Raw genomic sequence first — 12,363 nt, forward strand, 5'->3', positions numbered from 1 at the left:
ATCTACGGCAGTAGTTAGGCTCGGAGACGAAGGGGGTCTGTATGTGTGTATATGGTGTATTAAGTGCTATATGGATTGAACTATAAGCTCAATAATCTAACGTTCAATTATATTTTTTTATTTTACGATAAGAGCTCTTAAATTTCCTCAGGGTCAGGAATCATGAATCGCTAAATTGCAAAACAGGGTGGACTTCGTCATTTCTTGCCCCCCTCTACAGGGGGGGGGCAAGACTTCTTAAGGGAGAGGCATGCCCCCCCCTTAATCAGGCTAGGGGGGGCTGGCCCCCCTGGCCCCCCCTCTAGTTGCGCGCCTGACGTTTATGTTTTTTATATTAGTATGCTGAGTTTCCCACGAAATATTGCATTGTGAAGATTATATATATATACTGATACTTTACGATATGAATATATTACAGATTCTATAAATATGTTGAGAGTTAAGCTTGAATATCTTCTCTTGTTCCTGGTTCTTATCAGACTGGCTCCTGGATTCTCTTTTCATCCTTCCCGGATTTTATCCTTCCATCTCTTACGGATTCTTAGTTTGTGATCTCTACAGGGGTCCCTCATAAGTCTAGGGTTCTCAGGAGGTCGAGACTGATAGATAATCGGTGAGGTACAGGGTGTCCCACGAAACATGACACTAGCAAGACGAATTGAAAGTCGTCTTTCAACTTTTAAGTTATTGGTGACGTTCAGTCTTCAACCTTCTTTTACATGCATGATTCCTGAAACAATAATCACAAAATTCGCCTAGTCCTGCCGTTTCCAAAATGTGGTCTGCCTTTTTTGTGCATTCAATATTACCGGAGATATTAAGAATTTCGTTCAGATTTAATTTTTATAAAATAAAACCAAAATTGTCCAAATCTGAAGGAAATTCATCATATCTCCGGAAATATTGAAAGCACAAAAAAGGCAGACCACAATTTGGAAATGCCAAGACAAGGGGTATTTTGTGATTATTAATTCTAGAATTTTCCTCATAAAAAAAGTTTTCGAAAAATTGCTGCAAATTATTTCAAAGCTCTAAGACGACCTTCAAAATCGTCTAGATATTGTCATGTTTCGTGGGACACCCTGTAGGATGGAAGGATATAGTTTTGCAGAAAAAAAGGTTCTGATTGGATGGTCAACCACTTTTTGCATAAGTTAATTAGATTTAAAATTTGGTGATGGTGATAAGGACCAAACCTCTATAGAGTAAAAAAACAGCTTTTAGTTCCACATTTATTGAAGACGTTTTTTAGATCGACCTTCACCCCCACTTTATACTCATACTGCTTACATACGTCATACCTTTAAGCTTAAACAGTTTTGTTAAAATATTAAAACTTCAACTTCAATCTTAACTACCTGGCCTTCCGGTGTATACCCAGCACATCCACTGTATGGGTATTTTCAACATGAGGGAATTATTCACATGTGAACATTCATAAACTCATTATCAAACAGAGCAGTAAACTGCATAGTTAGTTAAATATGTTTAAAAATTATTTAATTGTGAACATAACATTTAATATTTCAGAAGTATGTAACTATTCATTCAAATATTCCTCTACTTTTGTGGGTCCCTTTTTTCGGCTAATGTATAGTGGCTGATAGTGGCATTGATTAGCCACAGGATGGTAGCCCTGCGTGGATCGTGTATTGGTTGAGAAATTGATCAATTGATTGCTAGTGTAGTGTCTGTATTGACACAGATAGAAAACAAGACTTACTTTATTTACTCCATGAGGATTGGATCATCTTTTGTATTCTCAATGATAAGGAGTGTTTGCTGTTTCAATGAGCAGAGAATAGAATTTAGTTTACACTCCAGTTGCAAATTGATAAGTGTAAAATGACAATGACTCATAAGACTAGCCTTTTCTTACTAGGCGGTGGTAACATAAAAGATCTTACTGCTCTGAAAGCTGTTGATTGGTTTGCCGAAAAATATCTGCCAAAAGACTTAAGTTCAGTGAATATTAAGTTTCCAAGGGAAAAACTTGACTATGGACTAAAAACTCAGAATCCCATAATGACTGATAAAGAATGGGAGGAAAGATCCAAAAGCATAAAGGATTCCAAGGAGAAAACTTGCTTTGACACTCACAAAACACTGCCCAAGCACAGAGGAATCAGGAATTTGATTTTATCTTGTTAATGGGCCAATCCAAAAGATATGTGCACATTGAAGTCAAGGCAGGAGAGGCTGGGGGCAAAGATTGGGATAGACAGTTGGAAAGGGGAAAATTTTTCTGCATGGAAGTTTTTCAATACCTGGGACAAGAACATTACAAAGATTGGAAATTTATTCCAATCGCTGCTTTTCCAAATGCTCCTAATTGCTCTGAGGTGATGATTTATTTTATTATATCATTTGCTATTTCCTGGTTCAATCCTTATAGCAGGATAGTGGTAAGGCCGTAACTCTCAAATCCAACCATTAAGTCATGTGATAAGTTCTATCTATCTATCATAGGCCCCAATCAACAATATCCATACATATTTTAAGTACTAAACCACGAAACCTATTACAGACAATCACACCTTTTGTTCTGCACATTTAACTGCTATACAATTACAATCTGCTCATGCTATCTATATTGTGGGTTAGGCTAGGTTGGGATTATATCTGGGCGGAGAGCTGCGGCTAGAATGGGCCTCTTTTTCAGGGGTCGTCAAGGTTTTGTGATTTAAACAAATAGATATTTCTTTATCACCTAAGGTTTTGGGCCAATATTCGAGTTATGGTCTTACCACAAATATATCTATTTTACTATTTTTGTGCACTTTATCAAATTCAAATTGATCTGATAAGCTATTTTAGTGTAAGAATTTCTTTTTTTTCCTAAATAACCTATATATTGTTAAGGACAAAAATCACTAACTTGAACTTCGATTCTTCCCTTTTGACGGAATGTTCTTGGCATTCCTGCCAGCTCAATTCTAATTTCCACATGCATGTTTAAAGTAAAAAAGAACTGAAAATATGTTGACCGTACACCTTAACAAATTATTACTTTTATAGGTAAAGGGGGCAACCACTTTCCTTAAAAACCATCCTGATGGCTTTATCCTGACAAAAATGGAGATGGAGATGAAAGAAAGCATTGAGAACATTATAACAAGTCCACTGGATCCTAAATATGAAATTGGAGATTCATATGCAAATCTAGTTAAGTTTCTTATAGCATCAGCATACTGTGCTAAAGCTGATGAAACATTAACTCTTGCTCCCTTGGACCTCATTGACTGATGCTAATGCTATTGGAACTGGAGCTGAAAGTGATCTTACAGTTATCAAGCCATCATTCAAAAATCTAAAGGAAAAAGCTGTTAGTTCTGTGGAGAGCATGCTATTCTGGAATGAAGAGCAAGCAGAAGTCTTATTCAGTGATGTTTCAAGATGCATTGTGACGGGTGAATATGGTTCTGGGAAAACTTGGATTGTCCTAGAGAAAATGAAAAGACTAATATTAAACAAAGGTGGAGATAATCATCGTGGCATATTTATATCCTGCTTATTGCCGCTTTATAATTACAGTGACAAATTTGTTCCTCCAATTTATAACATTATCATGAGAGAGCATTTTGATAAATTGGTAAACAATCTTAGACAAGCCAATGGAATTGATGTTCAATGGAAGTTTTACAGTGCACAGGAAATTTGTGAGAAAATGGGCACTCCTGTGACTGAGGAGGGGTTTTATTTAAATCTTCAACAGTTTATCAAGAATTTAAGCCAAGGTAATAATCTGCCACTTAGTGATTATTAAACAAAATCATTAGTTCAAAGAAGATTGGGCAAATGTTTCAAGTCAAACAGATCTTTTGAACTTTTTAATAAATAATTAAAGCTTAATTTGGTTATAATGGAACTCTTAGCATTCTCTAATACTAGCCAAGAGTTCAGAAATTTGAGTTCAACTTTCCAAGTTTGAATAAGGATAAAACCTCAATTATAAATCCTCTTTGAGACAGACTGTATATATTTGAATTGTTTGATTTCAGTTTCATCCATTCTTTTAATGGTTCCAGATCAGATCTCTCTTTTTTCATGTTAAAATATTGAGAAGGTTAAACTATTTCAAGGATGTTTAACTTTTGTCTACAATAAGAAAAGTTATCCTCCTTTAGCTGTAATATCAGCTATAAGAAATTAAAGCTAGCAAAAGGTAAATTTGAATTATTTAGAAGACGGAGTGACATCAGTGTTTTGTGATGAGTTTGGAGATGGAATGATCAAAAGGGAATGGGAAGATACATCAGAAAATCATATGAATGAGGAAATTCTTAGAAATGTTGTGATAAATCTAAATGATAATCACTGTCCAGAAATCAAAACCTTGATAATATCTCTTCATCCAAATTGTGATGTAAAAGCATTCCAACATTGTGGGGTTTCCACAATATACCTTAAGAATGTTATGAGAAACACAGCAAACATCTATAATATAAACCAAGAATCATTCAGAGGCAAGACTTTTCACAATTTTAGGACCTCAACCGACAAAACTTGAATTAGAACTTGAAGACCTTGGATTCTATAGTCAAGCACTTGAACTGGTTTCAAGTAAGAAGTTTGTATGCATTTACCCAGAAGTTAATTTTGACTTCAAGACATTTACGACAGAGTTAAGAGCAAGAAACATTCCATTGTTTGAATATTGTAAAAAAGAGCATTCAGCAAATCTAACTGACTTTCTTGGTGCTGACGAGGGTTGTTTCTTGACTAGATATGAAAATCTACGGGGTGCAGAATCCACCACAGTTCTTGCCTTTTGTGATTCATCACAAGACTTAGGATTACAGTCGATGAGAGCTTCAGTGCACTTGGCAAATAATTTGCCAGAAGGTCTCATTAAATCCTTTTCAGAACCTGAACCTGGACTTCTCGTGATAAAAGGTACCTTGGAGGATTCATCCCTCTACAGAAAAGTTCTAACTGAGCTGAAAAAAGAAAACATTCAAAATTTATCTTTGTTCTTGAAAATCACACCAATTTTCTGGATATTGTGAAAGGACAACTCAAAAATGACCTCCATGCATATTCTGAACATAATGAACCTACTCTAAAAGATCTGAAGAAAAACTTGAATATTCTTCAGTATGGATGTTTGCTGTATATTCTGCCCTCTAAGTATAGATATGATTTACTGACGATGCTGATGGGATTTCAGCTTCCTCTTGTGCATTTCATAGTTGAACCTAAACTTCTCCATACCTTTGTGACCATTAAATGCTTGCACTTTTAAAATCATAAGATATCATGCATGATATCTTTTTTTATGATCCGAGAGTTACTTTTGAAAACCATTATTCCTGTTTCGAGGATTTTTGATAATGAAGACGACATTTTCATATTTTCCAGGAATGTTCGGAAATCCAGCCCCAGCTGTAAAAACAAGTTGTAAGCTAAATGTTGTCTTAAAAACTTTAAACTTTGAATTCTGTGATATCTGACAGTATAATTTTAAATATCAAGGGCTTACACCATTATTTTGCAAAGATATAGGGAGTGCTGCGAGTATTTGTAACTGTAAAAAATATTGTAGAATTAATGATTCTCTTTGAAGAAATACGCAAAGGAATTGAGTATTTGCCACAAACTCTGATTTTCTATTCCCTATATCTTTACAACACAATGTCGTAGACCTTTAATATTTAAAATTATGAAATATATTGGATGAAAAAATGTAAGTTTTGTGGCAAAGACATTCCTATTGAATTTCTCTTTTTTTTCAGTGTCGAAAATCGCCTAATGTATTAGTATTATTCATTTATTGGAAATTATAATGTTATTAATCGGTGAGCCCTTGTTATTTTTAAATGTGATATTATGGTTCTCTATAATAGTGTAGTTATTCCTGTTTTTCTATCTAAATATTGAATATTTGTGGTTCTCTATAATAGTGGAGTTATTCCTGTTTTTATATCTGAATATTGAATATTTGTGGTTCTCTATAATAGTGGAGTTATTCCTGTTTTTCTATCTGAATATTGATTATTTGTGGTTCTCTATAATAGTGGAGTTATTCCTGTTTTTATATCTGAATATTGAATATTTGTGGTTCTCTATAATAGTGGAGTTATTCCTGTTTTTCTATCTGAATATTGATTATTTTCTCTATAATAGTGGAGTTATTCCTGTTTTTCTATCTGAATAATAAATATTTGTGTTTCTCTATAATAGTGGGATTATTCTTGTTTTTTTACCTGGATATTTTTTAAAACTTTTTTCCCTCTCTTTGCTATTATGCCAGTTTATTTTGAGAATTACAATATTTTTACAACATTAAACCATGAATTTCTCTTTTGTATTTAATCTTCTATTCAATTTTCTATTTTTGATCCTTAAAACTAGTAAAACCTAAAATATAGAAACTCTAAAATTTCAGAATTTGAGAGCCTGCGTACTTTTTAAACCTATCTTCCTAACTACAACTTCTGAAAGAAGTATACAAATCCTCCTGAACCCCTATTTCTTTATTCCTTTATTTCTATTTCCTCTAAACATTAACCCTTAAATCCTTCAGCAAATATACCTTCAATCCAGACACTAATTCCCTCAAATCCTCCAGCAAATATACCTTGAATCCAGACACTAATTCCCTCAAATCCTCACGCATAATAAATAAAACACAACTTATTGAATAAAACAGCCAAATTAATTATCAGAAGCAAACGTGACATAACATGAGAATCACTACCTGGAATACCAGAAGCCTTGGAACGCTCCAAGGCCAGAGCTTGGAACATCATTGCTTGTACTCAATATTCATCCTTCGTATTTATCAAAGGGGGGGACAGTGGGCACTGCAGGGCCCCCTTCTTTAACTAATTAAAATAAATAATAAAATAAAATAAAGGCAGCATGCGAAATATTTTAAAAGAATGTATCTAAAGGTTTCCTGTGAAAAGTTGCAGCTGCCATCTCCCTTTAGTTACGCCCCAAATTGTCCGGGTGGAGGGATGTCCCTCTTTTGCCCTCTAGCCACTCCTCATAAGGTTTTTGTGTTTATTTTGAAGACGATATTCATATTCTTTGTTTATACCAATCAGGCGTCCAAAATCATATTAGATTATCTCCAATCTTTAAAGCCAAAATACACAGATAATACTAGAAAATCTAGCATTTTCTGCCAAACAAATTTTCTTTTAACCTTATTAAAATTTTCGAAATGATATTCTTCTTAAATTTTATTATTTGTCCCCCGTAATTTAGACCCATTGACGCGGTCTAATTGGATGTGGGACACACTCTATATATATTTAAAGTTGAAATATATCTATTTGATACAAGTGTGTCCCACGTAACATAACAGCAGCAAGACGATTTGAAAGTCGTCTTTGATCTTAGAAATTATTTGAGACATTCTGTCGTCAACTTTCTTTGACATGATTGATTCTTGAAGTAATAACCACAAAGTTATCCATGGCAATTGGAATTTCCAAAATGTGGCGTGCTTTTTTTGTGCTGTCAATATTACCGGAGATATTGAGAATTGCGTTTAGATTTTATTTTTATTAAATAAATCAACAGGGTGTCCCGGAATGTACATGGGAATTAAGACACAACTTTAATTTCCGATAATTAGTTACAAGTACAGCTGGTGTCCCAATAAACATGGGAATTGAGAGACGGCTTGAAAGTCGTTTTTGATTTCTGATATTTAAGGCATGGCAAAGAAAGTAAAAACACGAATGTCGGTAAAATTTTTGAACGAATTTTGCGAAAATTTCAAACCAATTTTGCGAAAGTTTCGAACGAATTTTGCGAATTTCGCGAAAATGAATTAAAATTTTCGTTTTCGTTCACATTTTCGTTGGATGAACAAAACTTTAGCGAAAAAGATTGAAAGAATTTCGATATTTGTTGGATCAGTAGGATATACATTGCAAACACCCAGACAAGCAAACTTTACATAAATATATGCTCACCTAATTTTACACGATTTTTATATGCTTTTAAGATACAAAAGTTGTCTTCCCAGTTTTTTTTGAATGCTTTTTTTGATGCTAAACAAATTCTGCTCCACTTTCTAACCCCCCCCCCCTCCAACACCCAACCTCCCCCCATACCCGACAAAATCCCCCCATTCCCCACCTAACCCCCCTTCCCAATGCACCTAACCTCCTTTCCTTAATTCCTTATCATAGTCACGTCTTTTCTCTATTTTAAAGTCACAGTTGACTCACCTTTACAGCTAATACACCTCTCCTCCCCTTCCTCTCCCCATCACGTCTCCCTCCCCTTCGCCTCTCCTTCCCATCCCATTTCCATCCCATTCCCATCCCATTCCCATCCCATTCCCATCCCATTCCCATCCCATTCCCATCTCATTTCATCCCATTCCCATCCCATTCCCATCCCATTCCCATCCCATTCCCATCCCATTCCCATCCCATTCCCTTCCCTTCCCTGTATTCTCTCCTCTACTCCACTTCCATCCCTCCCTCACCCCTTCCCACCACCTACTCCACCTATCTTGACTTTTAAAGGTTCCCAGTGTGACTCCCTGGAGTTTGAATCCAAATAAGACAAAAGGTCGAAGATGTAAAGTCGAACTGAGGCTCGAGATGTTACCATGCCAGAGTTCAATATAATTATAAGGGATATCTCTATCTGTAGCTTACCTACCGCGTCAATGGGTCTAAATTACGATTTGGGGGACAAATCAGAAAATTCAAGAAGAATGAATCATTTTGAAAAATTTAATAAGGCTAATATAAATTTTTTTATGCAGAAAATGCTAGATTTTTCGAGTATTATGTGCGTATTTAAGTGTTAAAGATTGGAGATAATCTAATTTGATATGGGACGCTCTGTAGCTCTTGTTAAAACTTCTATATCTCTTTCTTTAGCTTACTTGGCTCTTGTTAAAACTTCTTTATCTCTTTCTGTAGCTTACCTAACTCTTGTTAAAACTTCTATATCACTTTCTGTAGCTTACCTAACTCTTGTTAAAACTGCTATGTCTCTTTTTGTAACATATCTTACTCTTGTTAAGACTTCTATTTCTCTTCTTGTAATTTACCTAACTCTTGTTAAAACTTCTATATCACTTCTTGTAATTTACCTAACTCTTGTTAAAACTGCTATCTCTCTTCTTGTAACATATCTAACTCTTGTTAAAACTTCTATTTCTCTTCTTGTAATTTACCTAACTCTTGTTAAAACTTCTATATCACTTCTTGTAACATATCTTACTCTTGTTAAAACTTCTATTTCTCTTCTTGATACCTACCTAGTCCTATAAAATTTAAATTTAAATTTCCTAATTTTCCTTTTAACTTCTTCATCATAATTATATAATATAATCTTTTGTGGTGACCACATTGACTTATAGAGTCAAAACTCAAAACTCTTCTGTAACATCTAGGTCTTAAATCTCAAGAACTGAAAAGGGTCAATTTGCTTTTTCAGTTTCTTTATTGTTATTTGTCCCGACATTTTATACCAAATTCCAACTATATAATAGGTTGGTTAAGAGAAAATATGACCTCCCTTACGTCCAGACAGAGAATGACACGATGCAAGTTCACAGATTTCACGATTCATTTAGTGATAAATTGATCAATTGATCAGCAATTTTCAAGATCAATTTATCAAAAGTAATAGATAAAAGTTCACTTTTCAATTATTTCTACTATGATCATACTTATCATACTTATCATACTTATCATACTTATAAAATACTTATAAAATGTAAGTAGTTTTAAAAATATTCTATCTAAAATTTAAAGTCTTACAAAATTTAATCGAAAACCAATTAAAATTTTTTTAAAATCATATTTTGGTTTGACTGAAGAAAATTTATTTTGATGAGATAAAAAAATGTCCATTGGGCTTAACTTGTTAGTAGGTTGCAAATATGTTCTTTTTGACATAAATATTAATAAGTTTTTCGTGAGTTTCTTTAGGTGTATTTTTTTGGTGTCTAGATACAAAGTATGTTTGCTAATTAAAAAATTAAAAAAGAAACTGGAGTTGGGGGGGGGGGGGAAGGTAGACGGCCCCACTAGACCCTCAGCTCCTCATCATCTCTTGAACTGAAAACCCCTGTCAGGACATTGTAAACATCAAATTAAAGAAGTTGTTCAAGTGTGTTAAAATTTGTTAATATTTGTTGAAAAATTTCTGGTATAATTATATCATTATTTTTATAGTCTTTTATTTGATATTATTTACTCAGAAGGTTAAAAAATATTTTCAAATCTTATTTTGCAAGTTTTTTACGTTGTATCATAAACTATTTTGCGTTAATACAAGGAGCCGCAAAAAATTAGGTTGATGAAACCGGAGAGCTAGTCAAAGGGACTGTACGCGCAATTTCAATTGACCCTTCGTGCAAATACTGAATCTCTAATTCACAACGGTACCCTTGAAACCTTACTTTGATAAATAATGTGGTAGGCACAGCCGTTATATTACGGTTCAAAGTGTTTAATTCTGATAATTCCTACATGTTTTCCATCAGTAGAGAATCGCAAGCCCCCTCTTTAGTAGAAAACCCACAATTAAAAATTATCAGTTTTCAAAATTATCAACATTAATATCTAATTGATACTTGACCAGACAAAGCTTTTTTGTTTTTTTTTGTGAATAATCTGGCATCTTTACATGAAATTGAAAAATTACGCGCATTATAAATATTAGAAATTGGTCAAAAACCTTTTTTTCTCGAATATCTCAGAAAAGACGTACACCAAACGTATATGTTAGTGATCTGATTATTTAAAATGTAAAATAATAGAAAATGTAAAATAATCGGATAGTGTTTAAGCATGTTTGGACATGTTGCACAAAATCTGAAAAGTTGAACAAATTTCAAAATAGTTTATTCTGAACGTTTGCTTTTTTCACACGTTGCCAAATTTGGACCCCGAGAGAAAAAAACATACAAAAAACAACCAAAACCGAAGCCCTTCTTCTCCAAGAATAAGATAATTCAAACCCTACGTATTCGAATATAATATTAAAGTTGGAAACCTTCAACAATAAGAAAATCTTACATTTTTACATTTAAATTTTGTTCGTGTCATACAGGGTGTCCCAATAAACATGGGAATTCAGTGACGAATTCGATATCGTCTTTTTAAATAATTCTTTGATTTAGTATAGCTGAGAAAGCTGTAATCTGTAAGAGTTTCGTCTGCTATGTTCTCATTTAGTTTGTTTATGTTTTGACTGCATACGGTTGTACTTAGTAAAACAAGAAAATTCCAGTACATAAACAGAGTGAACTTGTCCGTCTTCACTGTTTATCTTGCGGAGACATTATAGATACATCTTTACAGCCATTTACCATTTTCATAAAATGAACTCTAGCAGACATAATAATATTATGGCTTTTGAAATTAGGTATTACAATGCTAATTCATAACAATGACGATATCGAATTCGTCACTGAATTCCCATGTTTTTTGGGACACCCTGTATCAAACCACCGATACCATTTGGAAATTATGAACAGAATTTTAAAACTATATTCCACTAATCTCTCATATCTAACATTATCTTCTATCAGTATAAAGCAAAATGTTTGTAATTTTACGATGAGGGGGCGTGGATCCAAAGATAATCGTTCTAAGTTTGAACCAGGGTTTCTTAAAGTGTACGAACATCTATAATGGACTGTAATTTCAAGATACCCTCGAGGAATGTCTAATTCACAAAAGTACCCTAAAATTTTTGTCTGGTAGTTATGAATAATATATCCATAGATTAATTAAAACAACATAAAGGCCACAAGATGTCGTCTTGTCAAGATCTAAGGGTTCCTCGTTCACAATAACCCTGAGGCAGAAGCCCAAAGGAGTTCCGCACAGGCAGCGTTGAATTACAAGACAGAGAGAGAGCATGCGCTGCCTGCGCAGAACTCCTTTGGGCTTTGCATGCCTCAGGGTCTTGTGAACGAAAAACCCCTAAATCTTAAAAAGACGACATCTAGTGTTCTATCTGTTATTTTAATTAATCAATGTATATATCCATGTTTTTGTTTTTGAAAACTGTTTATTTTCAACTGTAGGTTCTCAATAAAATTGACTTGTTCCTTTATTTTTTGGCTTCAGAGACAATAGAGAAATTATCAGAATGAAACACTTTTGATGCCAGAAAAATGACGTTATCATCCACATCATTGATTAGATTAAGGTTTCAAGGATATCGTTGTGAATTGACCCTTTTCAAAAATATGATTACTTAAAATAATGACTACAATCCTATAAAATTACCAAAGTTACTCCCGCCGTTTACCCCCACTTGGTCGATTTTACCGGTAACTAAATGACGGTAGACCACACTTTAAACACCCTAGGAGGTTAAACCTTTGTTTTTCATAGGAATTGAGTCTTTGCCACAAACTCTGAT

The 12,363-nt window shown here is 33.9% G+C and overlaps 1 protein-coding gene across 1 annotated transcript; it reads left to right on the forward strand.

Moving 5' to 3' along the window:
- Positions 1 to 3,225: 3,225 nt before the first annotated feature.
- On the forward strand, positions 3,226 to 5,463 carry LOC111706340 (uncharacterized). The gene is made up of 2 exons (XM_023479190.1): positions 3,226 to 3,737; positions 4,185 to 5,463. Exons 1-2 carry the CDS (start codon positions 3,344 to 3,346, stop codon positions 4,508 to 4,510), a joined length of 720 nt encoding a protein of 239 aa, XP_023334958.1. The 5' UTR covers positions 3,226 to 3,343; the 3' UTR covers positions 4,511 to 5,463.
- The last annotated feature ends 6,900 nt before the right edge of the window (positions 5,464 to 12,363 follow it).

Source organism: Eurytemora carolleeae, unplaced genomic scaffold (genome assembly GCF_000591075.1).
Source record: "Eurytemora carolleeae unplaced genomic scaffold, Eaff_2.0 scaffold726, whole genome shotgun sequence".
Taxonomy (NCBI): Eukaryota; Metazoa; Arthropoda; class Copepoda; order Calanoida; family Temoridae; genus Eurytemora; species Eurytemora carolleeae.